A 24,646-nucleotide genomic window follows, 5' to 3' on the forward strand; every position below is an offset into this window, starting at 1 on the left:
TGGGTGGCGGCTCCGCTCCGCCCCCTCTCCAATTGGGGTCACGCGGTCACCACGCTGGCGAGCCGCTGGGCCTGCTCCGGGGGCTGGCGGCGGCCCGGCTCCTTCCCTCTGGCTCGAGGACAAATTGAGGAGACTCGGGTGACTGAGCCTCACCCCCCTTACCAGGAGACCAACTGCTTATGTCACCGCTGGTATTGATGAAGATCTCTCCTCCACCGCTTTCTGCTGACATCAGATCTCTGCCATGTTGGTATCCTATGCGAATGGCAGCATTTCGTTCCCCTTGCCGGGCAACCCAAGCAACGGGTGAGTCCTGACCGGCCCTCAGCAGGACCTGGACAGAGACGCAGTTTCCGCGGGCTCCTAGCCCCGGTCCAGGGAAGTTCCGGGAGCCGGAACTCGGCCGCTCCGTGCTCCGTGTAAGCTCCTATAAGTGTAAGCTCCAAGAAGCAGTCCCCGCGGGCTCAGTTCCAGGAGCCGGAATTCGGCTGCTTAGTGCTTGGTGTTTGCTCTGATAGTAGCAGGGTCCAAGAAGCAGCCTCCGCAGGCTCCGCAGCCCTGAGCCAGGGCGGTTCCGGGACGGTTCCGGGAGCCGGAACTCAGCCCTAAAAAAGGTTTTTATACTTTATTTCATGTACTATGTGTGATTTTTCAATTTTATAATGAACATTGTTGCTTTCAAAATAAAAAGAAGAGAAATAGACTTCTCAATTATCACCTTCTATAGGACCGTAAACTCTGAAATCCTCAGCAGAAAACTGACATTCCATTTTGCAGTAGAAATGTATCAGTAAAGTTCTGGTTGTCATAACAAATACCATAGACTATGTAACTTTAATACCAGAAGTTTATTTCTCACAGTTCTGTAAATTGGGAAGTGCAAGATTAAGGCTCATCAGACAGTTTCCTTCCTCATTGCATCCTTTATGGCAAAGAAAGAGGAGTGATCTCTCTCTTTTCCTCTTCTTATAAGGCTACTAAGCCTATTGCACTAGGGCCCTATACTTACAATGTTATTTAAACTTAATTACCTCCTACAGTCCCTATCCTCAATCAGAGTCACATTGGGGGATAAGTCTCAACATACAAATGGGTAGGGGACACAATTCAGTGCATAGCAAGATTTTATTTCTTTTTAACAGACAAGCTTGTACAGTTGAGAAGAGGAGAAATCATAGAAAAGACAGGGAGTTACCAAGTAGTTTTATAGTATAAGTGAAATTTCAAGTGGAGTATTGATCTATTTTATGAATAAGTAAAAAATAAATTGCAGTCATAAGGGCTCTACTTCACTACCTTGGGTTTACTGAAAGTGTCGTGATTAGTTGGAAAAAACATAACAACAAAAGGAGGGAGTGATACATATGTTGAGAGAACCTGCCTAGAGGCAAATAATCTTGTCTTTTCAATTGTGGAGAAAATGAATCTCCGCATAACCCTGAGTTGTTAAAAATCCAAGTGAACCAGGATTCTAGCATCTGTCATTATCACTAAATAGGTTAACAGTCTCTACAGTTATATCTGATAAAATCCAGTTTTATCAAATAATAATTTTGGTTAGAGTTTTATAGGCTATACATGGTTGTTTCTGAAGCACTGTTTTTAATTTGTTAGTGATAATGTGCAGTAATGTAAGGTACTGGAGAGGAAGGAGTTAAAGCAGCTGGCCTGCTCCCTGGAAAAAGAAATTAAAATGAAATAAAAGAAGCCAAATGATATTATATAAACTCCTTTTAAAAATGATAACTGGACCTCTAAATCAGAGTTTAGTAAATTATGGCTTATCTGCCAGCCACCTTTTTTTGTACAGCCTATAAGGTAAGAATGTCTTTTACAGTTTTAAAATTTTTAAATGAATAGCAAAATAACATTTTATGATATATGGATATTATATAAAAGTGAAGTTTCAGTATCCATAAACAAACTTGAATTGGTACACAGCCTCACTCTATGTTTATGTATTGCCAGTGGCTGCTTTTATGCTCTGAGAAAATAGTTAAGTAATTGTGACAGAAATCATATGGGGCAATCTCATTGCTTTATTGTGCTTCTCAATGTACCACAAATTGCAATGATGCACTTACAATAATTTGACAACATTTTGAGTGATATGCATATTGTCATACCATGACATTTTATTCTTTCATAACCAGTGCATGCCAATCATGTCAAAACAAGAAAGGGAAAAAAAAAAGATAAATCTGGACTTAGTGCTTTTAAAGCAGAGTGGAGTGTGGATTATTTTGTTATCAAATTTGATGGCAAAGCACTGTTTTTATTATACAATGATACTATAACTGTGCAACAAAACATGTCAAATTTACCAGACTAAATACTCATTACATTATTTCTAAGAAAACAGCAGCCACAAAATTTGGGAAACTTTAAAGGAATATCTCAAATTATATCACAACAAAATTTCTTCACAAAATAAAAAATGGAAGTGATTCTGCAACCAAAATAAATTTCTTAGTAGCTCATTTATTTGTAAAGCAAGGAAAGCCATTCACTGATAGTAAGTTAATTAAATCATGCTTTTATCCAGGAAAAAAAATAAACTGACTTAAGACTATTAGTCTTTAAACAAAAATGGTTGCTCAAAGAGTTGAGGACATAGGATCAGTACAATAATTATAAAATAAGGCAGGTGACTATGAGATTTTCTTGGTTAGAGATGAGTCAACAGAAGTTACTGCTCAGTTGTGTTTTATTTGAGGAACAAATGCTGAATTTAAAGTAACTAAAAAATTAGCCCCAGTAAATAGTCTTTTAAAACAACTATGGGCAAGAATATTTTCAAAGATATTAAGAAAACACTAATGTAATACAACCTTAAGTGAAACATACTAAGATGTGATATAACGGTGGTAAAAATATATATGAATCAGAAAGACAAATTTACAAAGTTTATGAAAATATATGGTTATTAATTTTTTATTCATCAGCAGACACTTTGAAGAAAATATTAGAACCTATTTTATGTGTTTTTTAAAAATATTTATTGAAATATAATTTACATACCCTGCAATTCACCCATTTAAAGTACACAATTCAGTGTGCTTTATAATTTTTAAATTTTTGCATATTCATAGAATTTTCAAGTATCACTACAATCCAATTATTTCAACACTTTTCCCTTCTAAAAGAAACTTTATATGCATTACCCCTCCCTACCTATTCCCGAACCCTAAGAAACCACTAATCTACTTTCTGTCTCTACAAATTTGACTATTCTTTTTCAAGATTGTTTTGGCCACTCTAAGTGTCTGAGTCTCTTGCATTTCCATATAAAGTTTAAAGGATAAGCATATAGTTCAGTGGTAGAGTACTTACCTAGCACATGTGAAGTCCTAGATTCAATCTCTAGCACCACAAAAAAGAAAGAACATTTAAGATCACTTTGGTATTTTCTGAAAATATCATGTATTTTTGATCCATTAGATTTAATAGTGAACATCATGCTTCTGAACTCAACCATTATTAGCTCCTTGAATATTTTCATAAACAAAAGTTGGAAAGTGCGGGAGTGTAGCTCAGTGATAGAGCATGCACTTAACATGTATGAGGTCCTGGGTTCAGTCCCCCAGTCCCTCCCCCTCAATTTGAATAGACATAGAAAAATACTCTCACTTTCCCTACTACATATCATTTCAATGGCTTAATAGTGACAGAGTCTTTATTGCATGTATTTGAGTTCAGGGCAAAGACTAAAATTTTTGAGAATGAGAACTGCCCTTGGTCACTCATGGAACACTAAATTACTTTGAAAATTAACTTTTGTTATAGACTTGATAATGTTTCTTAAATGAATTTATTAAGAAATTATAATCAAAATTGCATGACAAAACACTTATATGCAAAGTGTATACTGAGGTTAATTCATTTCAGTAACAATTTGTGTCTCAAAAATGTCAAACTGGGCTGGGGTTGTGGCTCAGTGGTACCAGCACTTGCCTAGCATGTATGAGGCCTTGGGTTCGATCCTCAGCACCACATAAATATAAATAAATAAAGGTATTGTGTCCATCTACAACTAAAAAAAAATATTTAAAAAAATGTCAAACTGCCTTATACACTTCTCCTATTGCCAAAGTTAAAAGAAGAAAGCTTTATTCTCTCTTATATTTGCAATTGATATATTTTCAAGTTCGAATTATAGTTCCAGCACTGTCTTTCAAACTTCAAAGCAAATGCAAAGAAAATTTCTATATTTCAAGTCATTTTACTAAGTAATTAAGGAGCTTCCCTCTAACTTTTAATTAGAAGTATTAATCTGTAAGATAATGATACTGAAAGGCATATATCAAGAGAAGAATTTAAAAGAGTTTTATAATGGTCTTCTAAGAGATAAATATGTTCACTTAAAATTTTAAACTCATATCGAGAAGTAACGATCTCCTGGTAATGGTTTTAAAATATTGCAAATACATTTTTAAAAAATCATTGAATACACACTTTTAAATGGTTAAGAGGGTGAATTTTATTTATGTAAATTTTATCTCAATTAACAAAATTGTAAGCTCATAGATTAATATCAACATATTCCAGAACCTATCAGTGTGGATAACATCTTCAAAAATGAAATATGCAAAAGCTCATTACAGGTCAGCCTTAAAAGATGAGCATTTACAATTGATTTTTATGATAGCAAAACAATTTGGAACCCAAATTAAGCAAAATGTTATTTTTTAAAATTCCGCTTTTTTATATATTTATTTTTTAGTTGTAGTTGAACACAATATCTTGATTTCACTTATTTATTTTTGTGTGGTGCTGAGGATCGAACCCAGTGCCTCACGCATGCCAGGTGAGCGCACTACTACTTGAGCCACATCCCCAGCCCCTAAAACTCTGCTCTTTACATTAGTAAATTTGTCTTATAAAAAAGTCCTATTCAATTATTACATTTTGAATTTTGTGAAAATTTATTTCCTCTCTTGTATAAACTGATATGTTATATTCATATTTGTCCCTTGGCTTGCAATGCCCACAATATTTATTATGTAAGTCCTTTACAGATATAGTTTGTCAACTAATTATATTTACTGGGAAGAAAGTTTGCATCTATGGAATGCTTTTAACAGTATATCCTTGGTTTAGGATTGCTGGTGGCAATTAGGCTTTCAAATACATTAATAGTATAGAATCAGTTTGGAATTTGGATTTATCCCTCCCTCTAGAATGTCATGCAAGCTATTCAACTCTGAAATATAAAATGAATATATGCTATGACTTCAGCACTCCCCATTGTATGAGATGACCCTCATTGAAGTCTCACTAAGTAGTCTGGACCACAGAGTTGATGCATGATATGAGAAGGAAGAACTAGATGTACTAGACCTCTACAGCAGGATGTACTAGACCTCTCCCTACTTTACCTGTATGTGTTTATTGCTTATAACTTTGAAATTATTAGTAAAGCTCAATATTGGGTAAGATCTCTAATGTTTGTGAGTCAGATTTGGCAGTTCCTATGTGTAAGCTCACATACTATTAATGTATTTGAAAGCCTAAGAAAAGTTTCCAAAAAAGAATCACAGCAATTTTGGCAAGACATCCAAACATTATTTTTACTCTTGGGATAGAGTGTGGTGATTTTCATTTAAAAGAAGCATATTTTCTAATATAATTACTCAGTATAATTTATTTGTTGTTACTGTTATTGTTGTTTCTTGTACTGGCACTTAACCACTAAGCCACACCCGAGGCCTTTTTTATATTCTATTAGAGACAGGTTCTCACTGAATTGCTTAGTGCCTCACTAAGTTGCTGAGGCTGGCTTTGAACTCATGATCCTCCTGCCTCTCAACCTCCTAGCTGCTGGGATTACAGGTTTGTGCCACTATGCCTGGCTACTCAGTATAGTTTGGTAAGAAGCAAAATGTTATCTTTTGCGCGACAGTCCACATATTTCTTGAAGATGTCTAAGCTCAGTCCCTTTCATAGTTAAATTTTTTTTGAATGTAAAGTCTTTTAAAAAATTCATTTATTTATATGTGTTGCTGAGAATCGAACACAGTGCCTCATACATGTGAGGCAAGCTCTGCACCACTGAGCCCCAACCTCAGCCCTATAGGTAAATTTTTATCATTTATACTTAAATGTTTAGCTCATGAAAACACACCAATACATTCAAGTACAAAGGATTTCAGACCCAAGGTACTGCATCATTTGTACATATCAAAATTCAAATAATTTCAACCCTAATGTTACAATTCTTTAGTTCCCTCTCAAGACTTCATGATTTTCTGTTAAAAACAACAAAAACTTCTAAGTAATTTTTATTGTTCTCCCTGGAATATTTAGGTCTTTGGTCCTGGTGAGTTCTGCTGTTAAAATATATAACTTCAGCTGTCTCGGTGATACTATTTATATAAATTTATAATGTTTATAATTTTTCAGACTTCTCATTTTTAGACTTTTTGTCAGACAAAAAAATACAAAAATGAAAAAATGTTTACACTATTTGATTTTGTGACAGCTTTCTGCAAATCATATCGTGAACACCCTTGTGATGATAATGAAATTGAATTTCTGAATCAAATGAAAAAGTGTACTAATTGTCAGTGAAAGAAAGAACTCTAGGAAGCATTTAGTAATAGTTTGCCTGAGAGAGTAGTGCCATCGTGAAGCAGAGTTGTAAACATATTGTGTTCCTTTTTTTGTTTTTGTTTTTAAGGAAAATCATTAACTTTGGGGCCTCATCCAGAGTAGCATCGTCTACATGGGCATTCCTTCCTCCTACTGTTTCAGAAAACCTTTGATAACTAATTGAGAAAATGCAGAAGATCTTGCAGACAGATGAAATTACCAATATCCAAGCTTTTAGAAAAGGAAAGAGGAAAAGGACAGAGACAATGGACTCAGAAAATCCAAATAGTGACATGGAAAAAGGACAGGTTGGTTCTCTCTTACCTTGATTCAATTTTATTAAGTAGCTCAACCATAATTCCTTAATTTATCAGTTCTTTCTTCTGTTCTACTAATTTATTCTTCCTTTAAATTCTGTATTCAGTCAAGGGAATGTAGTGTCATGTTCTCCTCTCAATCTTAGATAGGAAGAGTTAGAAACATTTGATAATCAATAAGCCTGCCTCTGTTTAATTATGGCCAAATATGCCATTGTTAAAACTTTGCTTAAAATTCTGGGAAATTAAAAGTCAGCAAACTGTCAGAAAACATTTTTTCCTTTCACAAATATATTGGAGAAATTGGAATACCTCTTTCTTCCCGAATCCCAACGCCACCGCCCCCACCCCCACCCCCGCCTGATACTAGAGATTGAACCCAGGGATGCTCTACCACTGAGATATATCCCTAGAACTTTTTTTCTTCTTCCCCTTCCTTTCCTTCTCCTCCTTCTTCCTCTTCCCTATTCCTCTTCTCCTCCTCCCTTTCTCCCTCCCCCTTCCCCTTTTCCTTCTCCTCCTCTTCCTCCTATTTTAGGACAGAGTCTCACTAAATTGCTGAGGCTGTCCTCAAACTTGTGACTCTCCTGCCTCAGGCTCCTGCGCCAGTGTACCTAGCTGGAATGCCTCTTCTTTAAGACACACTATTTGCTTTTCTTTTTAGATTTCAATTCGTGGCCCATCCTCATCATCCCATTCCCCTCCTGTAAAGTTTGGACAGTCAATCAATGTGCTTATTCTGTATTTTTTTATTTGTCACTATAATACATGTATTTGTGTATGACTTTGTAATACATGCAGTTGCTGCAGTCCGGCTGCAGCAAACTAACGGGGTGCGGGGGGGGGGGAGGGATGAAGAACTTGTGTACATTGATACAGCAGGAGTGGGAGCCATTTATTGTAGGACAGGAGGGATATATATACATTACACACAGCTTATCTTAATTAACATAAACTAGATACAGCAGTCAACCAATAAGGAATCTCCACACTTAATGGCTCTCTGGCGTTACTTCACAAACCACTCCCTCTGCAAAATGCCAGGCGCCATCTTGACTTGTTTACAGACCCTAACATGCAGTGTTTTATATTCATATATTTTTACTTAATTTGTTAAATAAATACTCCATTATTATGGTTTAAAATATTTTTAAAGACAATGAAAAATCCTTATATTCCTGTCTCCTATTCACTCTGTTCATGCCCGAACCCCATCCCCACTACAGTAACCACGTGTATTGCTTTCTTGTTTATCCTTCTTGCATTTCTTTGTTCAAATAAAGCAAATATAAATAGATATTCTTATCTCTCTTTGGGTCAAAAAAGGAACATACCATATATACTGCTTTGTACTTTGCTTTATTACTTAATATATTTTGAAGCTCTTTCCATTAATAGATAGCTCTATTCCACCGTCTGTGTGCACCAATCTTTATTAGTCCCCTGTGATGAATGGGGTTCTTTCTAATCTTTTTCTTAATGTGATCTACAATGCACTATATAAACTTATATATACATCATTTAGTAGTACATTGATATCATATTATAACTCTTAATTTGTTTCTGATTTTTCCATCAGTATTGCTTTATAAAAATAATTTTTATTTATAAAATTTCAGGTATACAACATGTTGTTATGGGATACATCTAAAAAATAAAAAGGTTACTGAGTAAAACGAATTAACACTACCATCATTTCATAGAATTATTCATTTTAGTTTGTTTTTAGGACAAAAGCAGCTAAAATCTGCTCATTTAGCATGAATCTCAAATATAGTAGTTTTATTACCTATAGTCCTCATGTTATACATCAGATCTCTAGACTTGTTCAGATCTGTATCCTCTGGTCTAATCTCCTAATTTCCTAATCTCTATTCTTCCTGCCACTGAAGGGATTACTGTTTGTTCTCTGTCACTGGTTTTGTTTGCTTGTTTGTTTTGTTTTAGACTGCAGATGTAAGCAATACTATGTAGTATTTTTTATTTCTGTGTCTGGCTTATTTCACTTAACATAATGTCCTTCGGGCTCATATATGTTGTGGCAAATAGCAAGATCTCATTTAAAAAAAATTTTTTAGATGTTGATAGACCTTTATTTCATTCAGTTATTTATATGTGGTACTGAAAATTGAACCCAATGCCTCACACATGCTAGGCATGCACTCTACCACTGAGCCACAACCCCAGCAACCCCCCAATCTCCTTATTTTTAAAGGCTGAATTGCATACATATACATATATACTGTGTACATACATATATACATGCATTATAAAAATATATACATGCATTATACATATATACATGCATATATACATATATGTATGTCTGCATTATGTATATAAATTATGGCACATACTTATAAGTATGGTACATGTATGTAAATAAACTATGGTACACTTATATATACAAATACACATGTGTATATATGTATGTGCCATATATAATAATAATATATATATGTATATATATATATATATATATATATATATATATATATATATACATACTTAATCCATTCATCCATTGATGGACACTTAGGTTCTTTTCATAGCAATATTTTTAGCATCTATCTATATTGCTACATGTACATCTCATCCATTGCATCTAACAGCTGCATGGTACCATTTTTTATTTATCCTTTTCTCCAATGATGACCACTTAAATTTTCCCTAGCATCAATAAAATAATCCTCATACATGTCCCTTTAAGAAACAGTGTGGGGCTGGGGTTGCAGCTCAGTGGTAGGGCATTTTGCCTAGTATGTGTGAGGCACAGGGTTAGATTCTTATCACCATATATAAGTAAATAAATGAAATAAAGGTCCATCACCAAGTTAAAAAAATTGTTTTTAAAAGAGATTGTGAAAATTTCTATGGGGTAAATACATAGGAGGATGATTATGGTTTACATATGTATTTCTAGTTCGTTTGACTAAATATTATAAAATTGCTTTTTAGAATGTTCACATCAGTCTACATGCCCAGCAGTAATGCATAATGGGTTCCTATATTTATATTTCCCTACTAACATTTAGCATTAATATCCATTTTTCTAATTTTTAACAAATGAATCAGTGAAAATATTGTTATAATTTACTAGTGCAGATTTGGGGGAACTCAGGGTTGCTGGAGGGGTAAAATAGTCACATGCTCTTATAAGCCAGTTATGTGGTTTTGTCAGCAATTTTTTTCCTCAAAAACCATAGCTTTCCAAACTACATATTTCTATTTGATTTCATTGCAGTTCACTATAGCCAGAGCTCTTATTTGGTCATAGATTTTAGGCCTGAAAACGCTCTTCTTTTAAGGCATCTTTTCTCGTCTTTTCTTTCCGATTTATGACAGTTACCTCACAGCCATCTGAAACAAACAAACAAAAAATCTTGAAGGTAACACCTTGAATTTAAAGCTTTTTACTGGGCTGGATACCACTGTCTGCCAGAGAACATATAAAGACAAGCTCCTGAGAAAGCCTTGAGGTTACAGTCTTATCTCCTGCTATTTAGATATGGAAGTAAAAATTTTCCCCAAACCCTTGAAGATTTAACATTGCCAAACTCAGTTAATTTAGACTATCTGCTGCACATTTTTTATGTGCTTGCAAGCTAGCTAGCTCTGACATGAAGTATCTGAAACACACCACAGCTCTTTTTCCAGGCTCTCTAGGCATGTGGTTTGACTTCAAAAGTATTCCAGGTGACCATTTTACCACAAATGTCACCAAGGTCTAACAAAGTCAGTGGCTTTCCAGCATGCCACACCCTCACCCTTTTTGCCCAGCACTTGAACTTTAATTATTTTAAACATATTTCAAGTTTTAGGTATTCCTACTTCTGTGTACCCATTATGGATTAGTTGTGATATGTGTTACAAAGACTGTAACAAAGACCCCAATAACAATATATAAAATAGAAGTTTATTATTATACAATAGTGAGAGCAGTCTGGGGCTGAAACGGCAGCTCCACAATAATGAAAATCCCTCTTACCTTGTTTATCTACCTTCCTCAACTTGCAGCCTCTGCATCTAATATGACTACTCTCACTTTCAGATCCTCTTTTTCTCTCAGAAGAAAGAGAATCAGCAGGGGAAGACATGCTCATTTTCTTAGGGTTATGGACCAGAAGTGGCGCACATAGCTTCTGCTCCTATTCTGTTGGCAGGAGCATAGACAGTCAGGTAGAACCCTGTTACCAGAGAAAAAATGGGACAAAAGATACATATAGCTAGTAGTTTCTACCACTGTCCATTTTTCTGTTGGGTTTTTGTCTTTTCTTTTGGGTTTCTTGGTCTATTCTGGTAGGTTTTTTATCCCACTCTTAATATAAATATTTTATCTATTGTAGAAATTAGCCTACTGTGATTTAGGTTTGAGATTTACAAATATCTTCTCCCAGTTTCTATTTGTGTATTAACAGTTATCTTCTTCCTTCCATTGGTACTTACAAATGGATTTACTTTGACCTGATTCCTTTTCTTTCTAATACTTGCTGGCGAGAACAAGACCATACATTCTATTTTTTTCCAATTATCATGCATAGAATTAGGGTCTCAATAGGTATCCTTCAATTTTTGAAAAATCTTTCATTTATATTTAATTAAATACATCACTTTTTCTCTTAGGATTTATACATCTTATGTGAGTACATTAGCTATTTGCCCACAAAGAATAGTAATTTACATTATTACTATTACATATATATCCACTACTGTTATATATATTATATGTACAATACACATGCAAGCATTTGTACAATAATAAAATATATATGCATATACTGATATTTGTTTATAAAATAAAGGTTGAATATACATATCATAAATCATACAAAAGTGCAAATGAATTTTTCTCTAACTGATCTCATCTGGCTTTTAATTATCCATTCCTGAATCATCATCATCATCATCACCCTACAATTTGTGTTCTAGTCTTTAAAAGTCCCTTTTAGTCATTATCTCAGTCACTTTAGGATTTAAGCTTCAATCAGTCCTATATTTTTGTCCTCTTCTGCTTTCTACTTTTTTTTCCTAAAGACATGATTCAAGTTTTCAGGAGTCTCCAGTCTTCTACTAAGATTCTTACTTTCCTGTGTTGTTCCTAGGTGTCATTAAATGTTGCTGATGAGCTAGTTCTTCCAGGTCCATTGGGGATCTTATTGGTACCTGCTGCTGAAGTTTGCCATCCTGGTACCCACTACCACCTTCCACAAGATTCTGGCACCATGTGGCCTCTGATCTACACTCTAAGCTATTTGTTTCATTAGTTTCCCTAGCACTTTCCTATCTCCTGACCAGGACACAAGGATCCTTTGGATTCTGTAGCTGCTTTGCATTCATACCAGGGAGTCTGGGGAGCTATCTCTGCTCCATTTTTCTGAAAACCAAATTGACTATTTCTGATCTATGGGCCCAGAAAATCACCATGATACCCTGAAGTTACACTGGACATGGGGCCTCTTCAAGGAGCTTAGACTGCACAAAGAAGCAAGGAGCTATCCCTGGTGCTTTGGGATTGCCCCCGTTATCTGAATGTTTATATGATGTGCCCCAACTTCTTAAATCCCCTAAAGGGCAGGGACAGTAGAGTACAGACATTTGAACATAATTCCCTGCCATTTCAATTCTTTATTTCCCAGCCTCTTCCAGCCTCATAATGTCTTTTTCTTCTCTGCAGCAGGAACTTTCTTTATGGTATAACCTTTATTTCTATTACTCTCAGGTTTTTTTTTTAAGCTTTAGGCTTCTGGGTTTTGATATTTACAAATTCCAGTTAGTACTTCAATTCTCCAGCTTGGTAGAGAGAAAAAAAAGGTTAAGTATCAACACAGCTTGGATTTTACAACTCCAGTGTCTTCAAATTATTGTCTTATTATTGACATTAAAAACTATTTTTAAAATAAAAAGGTAAATGTGAGTGTTTCCTTCTAACAATCTGCTCTCTCTTTTCTCTGGTGCAATAAGCCCCAAATTGGTTTCATGCCATAGTCTTGACAGCGAGGCTAAGAATGGAGATTAGGGAAAGAAATGCAGAATGGGGGTGAACTAAAAAGAAGGAAAATATATTGTCTTCCAGCACAATAAGATTATTGGATGTCTATTATGTGCAATGCAATATGCTAGGTTTTACTCTAAATATTGTCCTAGGTTATTTTATTTTTTAATTTTGAAATTAATGAGAACTGGGGATGTATCAGTGATAGTGCACTTGCCTAGCATGTACAGGCTCTGGGCTCCATTCCTAGAACATGCAACAATAACAACAAAAGAAAAAGAATAAGAATAATGAACTCCAATAAAACTGCTGCCCATCTTAATACCTAAAATTTTACCTTATCATAACTATGACTACTTATATACTCCTCTCCTACCTGCCTGTATCAATCCAGATATAATCATAGTCAATCTCATGTATAATTTACTTTCTTGTAAGACTTATTTTTTGCACTGCTGGGGATTGGGCCTCATTCATGATGACAAGTGCTCTATCACTAAGTTGTGTCCCTAGCCCACTTTTTTGAAAATTTTTTTTAATTTTTATTTATTCTTTTTAGATAACATGACAGTAGAGTGTATTTTGATACATTATACATATGTGGAATATAACTTATTCTAATTAGGACCCCATTCTTGTGGTCGTATATGATGTGGAATTTCACAGGTGGTATATTCCTATATGAACATAGGAAAGTTATGTCTGATTCATTCTACTGTCTTTCCTATTCCCATCCCTGCTCCCTTCCCTTCATTCCCCTTTGTCTAATTCAATGAACTTCTATTCTCCCCTACTCCTACTTACTGTATGTTAGTATCCACATATCAGAGAGAACATTTGGCCTTCTGGTTTTTTTGATTGGCTTATTGCACTTAGCATGATAATCTCTAGCTCCATCCATTTACCAGAAAAAGTCATAAAGTCATTCTTTTTTACATCTAGCCCACTTTTAAAAAATTTATAAAACTGAAATCATGCATACATATTGTCTCATTACACACAAATATCTATTCAATAATATGTATATATGTGTTAAAATATATAATTAGGTTTATTTATTTATTTATTTATTTATTTTGAGATGGGATCTCACTGTTTCCCAGTGGCCTTCATCTCCTGGGCTCAAGCAGTCCTCTTGCCTCAGCCTCTCAGAAGATAGGAAGACAGGCATATGCTACTAGCTTATTTCTTCTTTAACTTTACAAAAAGTTTATTATATTATATTATACATTTACATTTGGAACATGTTCTTTTCCCTCAACATTTTACTGAGATTAATTCATAAAGGCAATTATTTATTCCCTTTCAATTCTGGGTAAATCCCACTGTGTGACTTCAGCACTACTCACCTATCCATTGTCCTGTCAATAGGCAATTGTGTTTTAATATTTTCATCATTATGAACCATGTTGCTACTGAAAGCTTTGGACATATTTCTTATTATACATATACTTAAGTCTCTTTCATATGTAGACCCAGGAATCAATTGCAAGATCAGAGGGCAGACGAATGTTAAACTTTATGGGATAATGTCAGATTGTTTTCCAAAGTAGTATACCAAATTTATTTCCATAAGCAAATATGGGCAATTCCAGTGATCCATGTCCACATTCCATGCTTAGTTGTGTCAAACTCCTTAATTTTTGCCCAAAATATATTTGATTGTGATCTTGATCTTCTTTTTCCTGATTGCTAATGAGATTGAACATCTTTTTTATACTCGGTGGCCATATGTGTTATCTCGTCTATAAAATGCTTACTCATGTCAATCACTTATTTTTTTTTTAATTTTTATTTTTGGTTGTTCAAAACATTACATAGTTCTTGACATATCATATTTCACACTTTGATTCAAGTGGGTTATGAACTCCCATTTTTACCCCGTATACAGATTGCAGAATCACATCGGTTACACATCCACTGATTTACATATTGCCAAACTAGTGTCTGTTGTATTCTGCTGCCTTTCCTATCCTCTACTATCCCCCTCAATCACTTATTTTTCTATTAAGTTGCTGCTTTATTTTCCTTATTGATTTGTGGGGAATTATATATATATTATATATATATATACACATACATACACACACATGTTTACATATATATATAAATATTTATACATAACACACAACTTTGTCAGTTAACAAATCAAATATCTTCTATTGATTGTGATCAGTCTTTTCCTTTTAATGTTGCCTAATGAATAAAAGTTTTTAATTTTAATGTAATTGAATGCATTAATCTTTTATTATGATTATGATTATATTGAAGATTCTTTCCTGCCCCAAGTTATATTTTCTTTTTTATTTATTTTTATTCTACTTTGTTATATATGACAGTAGAATGCATTACAATTCATATTACACATGTAGAGCACAATTTTTCATATCTCTGGTTGTATACAAGTATATTCACACCATTCGTGTCTTCATACGTGTACTTAGGGTAATGATGTCCATCCATATCTTTGTCCTATCTAGAGTTCATCTAATCCTCCCAGGCTGCCCTTCCCAACCCAACTATTAATCAGCCTCCTTCTATCAGAGAAAACATTCAGCATTTGTTTTTTTTGGGGGGGGGATTGGCTAACTTCATTTAGTATTCTATTCTCCAACTCCATCCATTTACCTGTAAATGCCATGATTTTATTCTCCTTTATTGCTCAGTAATATTCCATTGTGTATAATACCACATTTTTTAATCCATTCATCTACTGAAAGTTATCTAGGTTGGTTCCATAATTTAGCTATTGTGAATTGTGCTGCTATAAACATTGATGTGGCTGTGTCCCTGTGGTATGCTATTTTTAAGTCCTTTGGGTATAGACCGAGGAGTGGGATAGCTGGGTAAATGGTAGTTTTCCAAGGAATCTCCATACTGCTTTCCATGTTGGCTGCATCAATTTGCAGTCCAACCAGCAATGTATGAGTGTTCCTTTTCCCCCACATTCTCACCAGCACTTATTGTTGTTTGTATTCTTAATAGCTGCCATTCTGACTGAAGTGAGATGAAATCTTAAAGAGTATATTTTCTTGTACAACTTAAATTTTCACTTTTAATGTTTAAATTCTTAATCCATCTGAAGTGGTGTGTGTGTGTGTGTGTGTGTGTGTGTGTGTGTGTGTGTACACCAAGGTAGGAATGCATTTTCTTTACTTTTTCTCTTAAAGGTCAGCCAGTATTTCCAGCATCGTGTATTGAGCAAGTCCTATTTTCTTGGGTGTTTTAGTCAGCTTTTTTCATCGCTGTTATTTAAAGACCCAACCAGCACAACTGTAGAGGGAAAAGAGTTTGTTTGGGGGCTCACAGTATCAAAGGTCACAATCATAGACAGCAGACTCCATTCCTCTGGCTCAAGGTGAGGCTGAACATCATGGTGGAAGAGTGTGGCAGAGAGAAGCGGCTCACATGATGATCAGAAAACAGAAAGGGGTCTCCACTCACCAGATACAAGATATATACCCTAAAGCCACACCCCTAATGGCACCTCATCTGGCCACACTCTATCCACCTTCAGTTACCCACCCAGTTAATCACATCAAAGGATTAATCCACTGATTGGGTCAATGCTCTGGTAACCCAATCATTCTTCTCTGAATCTTCTTGCATTGTCTCACATATGAGCTTTTGCGGGACACCTCTTATCCAAACCGTAACAACGGGTGAGTTGCTATGCCACTCTGTCCTATAAGAAGTTCTTCATGTGCATGCATCTATTTTGGGCCTCTCTATTTTTGGTCATGCTATCTGTTTCCATACCAATGCCATGCTGTTTTAATTGCTCTATATTTTTAGTAAACCCTTGCATTTGTAAAGAAAGATCCTGTTTCATTTCATATATTTCTTCAGGATTTCTCTGGATATTCTTAGGCTTTTGTTCTTTTAGATGAATTTCAGAATCAATTTATTAAGTTCCAGGTTTTTAAAATTTTTATTGAAATTGCATTAACTTTAAAGTTAAATTTAGGGATAATTACTACTTTTTAAATGAAATATTTTATCTCTGAACATGATAACTGTGTACATTGACATCATCTTTTAGTACAGCTTGTTTACTTTCTTCATAGAGATCTTTCACTTTTTTGCTATGCATTAATGACACTTGTTCTCAAAACAAGAATTAAGCATAAATATGAAATATTGGAAACTGTCAAAAGGTACTATTTATGTGGTACTGAGGATAAAGCCCAGGACCTCACACATGCAAGGCAAGCACTCTACCACTGAGCCATAACCCAGCCCCTTCTTGGAGATATTTTTTAAAACATTTTATGGAAGTACAATATACATATAGAAGGTTGCACATGTCAGAAATGTACAGCTTAATGAATTATCACAAACTGAACATATCCATGCCAGAAATTAGAACATCACCTGCATCTCAGAGTTCTCCTCATGCTCCTCTCTGCTACTTTTCCTCACTGGTCCCCACAGTAACTACTGTCCTGACTTAATAAATAGTGTTCTTATAGCACTACAGTGCTAATTGTAGCTGGTATGTAGAAGCAGTAACTATTGTATATCCTGCCATCTTGCTAGATTTTCCCATGTTATTGCATGATTTTTATCTATGTATTCACAGATGAAGGAAGTGAGGTCCAGATTGTGAAGTATTTGCCTCAAAACAGGCCACATCTCAGAGGAGACCTGGTGCTCTTATTGGTTATAGTCTGTTATACGACTATTCTACTTTTTATTTTTCACTAAAATGACACAGAAAGTTAGAATCCTGATTTCCAAGCTGTCGGAGGCACTGTTTTCCCCTCATCCTGAGTTCCTCTGAATGGTGGGGTTTAAAGCTGCTGGGCTGCATGGTTGCAGGAAGTGCCTGTGGGAACAGGAGTGTGTAGTCTTGAATGAACCTCTTCAGAATACAGAACATAGGATAAACCGTTAAAGGAGCTGTGAAACTTCTCTTCTTGTGCCTGCCTTGCATTTTAGAGAGATCCATATTCGGGAAATGCCTTTCTGCCTGGGGAGAGCTCCAGTGAGGATGAAGCACCCTTAGCAGAATTATCAAAGGAGGAATTATGTGCCAAGATAAAAAACCTGAAAGAAAAACTAACAAACACCCGGAAAGAAAACAGCCGGCTTCGACAGTCTTTGGTCATGCTACAAGGTAAACTTTGAGAAAACTGGCATTTTAGATGAAAGGGAAAATGTATAATCAGTGAAAAGAATTGGAAATGAAAAAGTGCCGGGCCCAGTGGTTTATGCCTGTAATCCCAGTAGCTTGGGAAGCTGAGGCAGGAGGATGACAAGTTCAAAGCCAGCTCCTGCAATTTAGTGAGGCGCTAAGCAACTCAACCTTATTAGAGACCCCATCTCTAAATAAAAAATAAAAAGGGCTGGGGATGTGACTCAGTGGTTAAGTGCCCCCTGGTTCAATTCTCATGCAAGAATTAAAAAAAAAAAAGAAAAAGAAAACCGGTACCTTAGAGAGCTTAAAAATCGCACTTTAAGAAAATCACCATTACGAAATTTAAATATGGCAGCACTCTTTTGAAGCATCTAGTTTATTGTTCAAAAAATTTAGATTTTTCCTACAGAATACCAAATATTATATTCATTTAACAATGTTCAACACATTTAATGTTCAACAAGTATTTATTGAGCATTTAATGTCAGCCACTCACATCCTAGGCCCTAGAGAGAAAACATTAGTCAGAGAGAGTAAATATATTGGGGTGCTCATGATGCACATATCTCAGATGTATTTGCTAGAGAATGCCCTAGAAAATGAGGCTTGGTGTGATCTATTATGGAAACCACTGGAATTAATGATTTCATAATAGTTTTTCTATTGAGAACCTTGGTTTGGGAAAATAATTTCATTTCATTGGAGACACATAAAGGAAAAAGAGGAGCCTAGGCAAATTAAAAACCACTTGGCTTTTTGTAGGATCCTATGTTGTATCTGAGAGTCTGTTTTTCAAAAAGTGTAGTTTCCATGGGGCATGGTGGCCCATACCTTTAATCCCCAGCAACTCAGGAGGTGAGGAAGGAAGATGGCAAGTTCAAAGTTTAGTGTTGCTTAATACAACTTGTCTCAAAAAAAGAAAAGGAAAAAAAATAGTGCTAGGGATGTAGCTCAGAGGTAAAATGCCCTTGGGTTCAATCCCCAGGACAAAAAAAAAAAAAACAGAGAGATGGTTTCCCTGTGTAAGCACTATGCACTTCTGAATATTTAACAATTAATCCAATGCTGGGCAGCATTGTGTTATAAACCAGTAAACGCTCCAAACATTTTGAAAATAGATACCTCCAGCTGCTGTGTATAGAATGGGTACAAGTGGTATAAGAAAGAAAGTTAAGAAGAGTCACCAGAAAGCAATTATAGTCATCCAGACTAACCTAGTAGCAGCCTACCCTAGGGCAATGGTGTGGGAAAAAAAGAGGACAGTTTCATGATATATTTGGAGACAAAAATGACAGAATATGGTGATGAATGAGATTGGAGATTGAGAGAAGAAAGTATTAGGTTACAGATTTTCCTAAGAATGTTTGTTAAATTTAAGGCTTAGATTTTAGTAGAAATAGCTACATGTGAATGGAAATATGTTTATTTCATTAACAAGCCATTTTATTGTAATTTTAAAAAATTGGGGGGGTACTGGGGTTATGACTCAGCGGTGGAGCACTTGCCTTGCACATGCAAGGTACTGGGTTCCATCCTCAGCACCACATAAAAATAAATAAACAAAATAAAGGTATTGTGTCCATCTACAGCTAAAAAAAAGATATTTAAAAAAATTTTGTAGTTGTAGATAGACAGCATTCCTTTTATTTATTCATTAAACATTTTTTTAGTTGTCAGTGGATTTTTTATTTATTTATATGTGGTGCTGAGAATTGAAGCCAGTACTTCACACATGCCAGGCAAGTGCTCTACCACTGAGCCACAACCTCAGCCCCTATTTATTTATTTATTTATTATGTGGTGCTGAGGATGGAACCCAGCGCCTCACATGTGCTAGGCAAGCACTCTGCCATTGAGCTACAATTCCAGCCCCTCTTGTAATTTCTTCACTTCGAATATTGCATTTTTGCAACTTTCTCCTGTTGAAGTTTTTGTGCTTTTCAATGTAGAGATAATCCCCTAAATTCTGTCACAGAATATAGAATGAGATAAAAGCTAGTTTATAAAGTTAGAAGAACCGCTTAAGAGCATCGATTTTGGAGTACACACTTTGGTTTGAATCTCAACTCTGCTTTACTAGCTTTATGACTTTAGCCATGTCACTTTACTGTGACCTCAGCCCCAGCTTCAGTTCCTCTTCTACAAAAAGGGGACAATATATGATTTCCTTGTTGCTAGGAGGATTAAATGAGATGATTTGGAGAACTGCTTTACTCAGTGCTTGGCACAAGACTCGGTAATCGCAGTTATTATTTTTATTATCGAGGTTTTTATTAACAACAGAACCTGAAAAAGAAAATTAAGACCAATTCTTGTTATAAATATTTGTGAGAAAATTTTAATTCATGAGTACCAAATCAGGCTCAATAACAGATGAAAAGAATCGTTTACTATAACCAGTTCTCTCTCTCCCACACTCCCAGATTGCTATTTCTTTTTCTCCTCACTGCCAACTCTCCACACCTCCTCCCTTATTCTCACTTTCATTTGATGACTTTGCTTCCTACTTCATTGAGAAATAGGAGAATATGAGGAGACCATCATCTCCCAGCACCCATCCTTTTATGCTCCATCCTTTCTTGTTATTCATGAATGAGCCATCCTTGGAGGCAACTAAAGACAGTTTCTCCACCAGTGTACGAGTGCATTTCCCTGAGCTTCTGTCCCTCTGTCCTGCAAAATCAAGTCTTCATTCTCTAATGGATCATTTCTACTATTATTTGAAATACTAATATTTCTCCCATTTAAAGCAAAAAACAAAGCACCTTGCTGGGCACAGTTGCACACACCTGTAATACCAGCTACTCAGGAGGCTGAGGCAGGAGAATCATAAGTTCAAGCCAGCCTTCTGGACAATTTAGCAAGACACTGTCTCAAAATAAAAAAATAAAAAGGTCTGGGATGTAGCTGAATGGTAAAGCGCTTGTCCAGCAGGTGCTAGCTAGTTCCTGGGTTCAATCCTTGGCTCTTCAAAAAAATTAATTCATTAAAAGATAAAACCCTATTTTAGGCCATTTGTTTCCCTACCTTCTGAATTATTTCTCTCTTTTCCTTTATAGAAAAACTTCTTAAGAAGTTTCACTATCCATGCTGTCTTCTTCCCCTCTTTTGTTATTTTGGAATCCCATTTAAATCAGACTCTTTCAATTCCATTATATTTCTCTTCTCTGATCTACCATGTCCTTCATGTATTCATTTGTTAGGGCTGCAGTGACAAAGTACCTCAGACCAGATGGCTAAAACAAAAGAAATGTGTTTTCCTACAGTTTTGAAAGCTAGAATTCCAAAATCAAGTTTCCAGCAGGACCATGCTCCTCTTGAAGGTACCATTCATATTGATTCCCTCTAAGGTCACCATTCATATTGATTCCCTCTAAGGTCACCATTCATATTGATTGCCTCTAAGGTCACCATTCATATTGATTCCATCTGTATAAACTCTATTTCAAATAAAGTCATATTCTGATATATGGGGGTTAGGACTCCAACATACCTTTTCAAGGGAGACACAGTTCAATCCATAACATTCTACATTGCCAACCCAGTGGTCATTTCTCAACTGCCATCTTCAGTGCTCTGTTACCAGCACTTTGACACAATTGGGCAACTCTCTTTCCTTGAAAAGATTTCTTCATTTGGCTTCCAAGATGCCACGGTTTTCCTTCTGCATTCCTTGTATTTCCACCTTAGACTGTTGACTGGTTCATCATCCTACCCACTAAATATTTGATGACATTCCAGTCTCCGCCCTTAGATTTCTTTCCTTTTCATCTGTGTTCACTCCCTATGTGATCCTATCCAATCATGTGGTATTAAAATTCATCTACAGGCTAGGATTCTCAGATTTCTGTCTCCTGCCTGGACCTCTCCAACTCGTTGTCTAACTGCCTACTTGCCGTGACTGATAACCATCTCAGACTAATGCATCTCATAGCACATTCCTGACCTTCAGCCTCTTTCTCTTTCTTCTTCCTCTTAGTCAATGCTAACTCCACTGTTTCAGTTCCTCAAGCCAAAAACCATGATGTAATCCTCTATTTCTATGTCTTTTACATCTCAATTCAGTTCATCAGCAAATTTTATGTTTTTACCTTTAATATATATCTGGAGCTCAATCCTTTTACCACCACTGCTGTTGGCAGTCTGGTCTGAAGCACCATTATCTCTCATTCAGATTATTTTGGTGTCCCTACTTCTGCTCTTGCTCCTGGGCACTGTATCCTCAACCCAGCAGTAAGAATAAAACTGTAAATTATAAATCTGTTTTTGTGTCACTCCTTTGCTTAAAATCCTCCAGTGAATTACCTCCTTACTCATGGTAAGAACTAGAGTCCTTTTTATGATCTTGGAATCATAACCATGATCTGGTTATCTCCCTTCCCTTCCCTCTCTGGCTTTGTGTTCTGCTGCTCTTCTCTGTTGCTGTCCTCAGGACACACTGGCCCACTTGCTTTCCCTTTAAAGACATCAGACATGATCTTAACTTCAAGTGTCTTTATACTTGCTCTTTCCTATTGCCTACAAGATTCTTTCCATGTATCAACATGGCTTGAACCCTCACTCACTTTAGGCCTTCACTCCAAATTCATATTTTCCTTGACTCCCACCATCTAAAATTTCAACCTCTCTTTTCCCAATGTTTTTCTTTTCTTTTTAATTCTTTAGTTGTAGATGGACACATATCTTTATTTTTTAATTTATTTTTATGTGGTGCTGAGGATTGAACCCAGTGCCTCACACAAACTAGGCAAGCACTCTACCATTGAGCTACAACCCTAGCCCCTTCCAGTGTTTTTTAATCCTCCTCTCCTGCTTTGTTTCCCAGGGCACTTTTAAGTCTATATAACCTATTACATATTTAATACTGTCTCTCTAGCCCCCTCTACTGCCTGTAATGTAAACTTATAAACAAAGTAGTAAAGTTGTTCTTGGCTGGACTTCAGGCAACTGGAAAAGTCAGAGGGCCTACAGATGCTCCAGTGTTCATTCATGTATTTATTCATCAATAAATATTATAAAATCCTTACTATGTTTAGGTCCTGTGCACTACTGGGAAAATGAATGAAGAAACAAATATTTCTGTTTTCTTTCTTTCTTTTTACATGGGGACTCTTTATAACTGATACATCCCAGATCTTTTCATTTTATTTTAAGACAGGGTCTCACTAAGTTCCCAACACTGGCCTTGAACTCATGATCCTGCTGCCTCAGCCTCCTGAGTAGCTCGGATTACAGGCATGGACCACTATGCCCAGCTAAGATTCCTGCTTTCATTGACCTTATGCTTGTGTGTGTGTGTGTGTGTGTGTGTATAAGGGGGAGATAGTAAAAAAAAAACATAAAAAAATAATAATGAAGTAAATTATATAATAAGTTCATTTCGTATAATTATATAATATGTTCAGTCTCTGAGAGAAGACTGTACACTAGTTATCTTGTTTGCAATAATGTTCCCAATAACTTTGGACTAAAATCAGGGCTACTTCTTTGTTTATGAAGCCTAATAAGAAAAATGTCAGCATATAAATGTTATTGTGCTGTTCTATACAGTCTAAATGGGAAATGTGTGTGTGCTAAACAGTTGAAACATAATCTTGTGGATGAGAACTGATCAGCACAATATGTGAAAGGAAGTGAGTGATATTATCTATCACATAAGAGGGTATTAAGTTGTTATTTATCAAAAATAAATGTACACCTAGGAAACACAAAGAATCAGTCAAAAACACAACTCTTGTAACTAATAAGATTTCAGTTAAGAATCAAAAATCAGTACGTTTTGGGCTGGGGATGTAGCTCAGTGGTAAAGCACTAGCCTAGTGTGCATGAGGTCCCATGTTCAATCCCTAGCACTGAAACAAAACAAAAACAGAAAGCAGGAAGTTTTGTTCAGCTTCATTTAAGTATGATTGAATTTCCCTCCTGTCTTGAAACCCTAACAAAAAATATATTGCAAACGTGCAAAAGCACAAGAACCAAGAGAACTCAAGAGAAGATCATAACACATTTTTTAAAATGCCAATAAAATTTTAGAAGCTGAAAAGTAGATGGATAAATGGTGACTGACTTTATGTGGGAAAAAAACTGAACTTTTAGGTCTGTGGTGTGGGGACAGGGGAAAGGTAGAGAAATTACAAAGAAATAATCCAAAGCATATCACAGAACTGCAAAAAGCTGCAGAAATTATATCTGTGAAAAGGCTTATGGTAGTGTGAAAATGAGGGGAAACATTGAAAAACCTACATAAACACCCTTTCAGACCATAAATCCACAAGCACATCCTTCCACTGTAGCCTTCAACTATCACTTCTTCACTGTATCAAAAAACAAAGATTTTCTCTCAGGAGATGTTGAACCAAAGCTGTGAACTGAGGGACAATGGCGAATTGGAAAAGGGGATGTGATTATTTGAGAAAATCCATGTTTTAAGAAGGCAGGTAGCAGAATAAAACTCCACTAAGAAAAAAAAAGAGTGCATCCATGAAACAAGAGGAGGGTACTTCTAAAAAAGAATATTCAGAAAACAAGGTGGTGGTGGGGAAACCTAGAAATTCAATAGAATGTCTGGAAGTTAAAGTTAAAAACGGCCCGGGTTCGATCCTCAGC

General features: G+C 35.8%; 1 protein-coding gene across 4 annotated transcripts in view; it reads left to right on the top strand.

Annotated features, from left to right (window-relative positions):
- Positions 1-24,646, top strand: part of Bend6 (BEN domain containing 6) — a 70,540-nt gene that overhangs the window by 25,737 nt on the left and 20,157 nt on the right. For all 4 annotated transcript variants that reach the window (XM_058575210.1, XM_046432597.2, XM_046432596.2 and 1 more), the window contains exons 2-3: positions 6,680-6,899; positions 17,842-18,019. In XM_058575210.1, coding sequence (XP_058431193.1) covers positions 6,780-6,899; positions 17,842-18,019 — 298 coding nt within the window. In that variant the 5' untranslated portion in view covers positions 6,680-6,779. The remainder of the gene's footprint in view (positions 1-6,679; positions 6,900-17,841; positions 18,020-24,646) is intronic.

This window comes from Marmota monax, unplaced genomic scaffold (assembly GCF_021218885.2).
Source record: "Marmota monax isolate L192 unplaced genomic scaffold, Marmota_monax_Labrador192_F-V1.1 WCK01_AAM20220418_F8-fsc00116, whole genome shotgun sequence".
Taxonomy (NCBI): Eukaryota; Metazoa; Chordata; class Mammalia; order Rodentia; family Sciuridae; genus Marmota; species Marmota monax.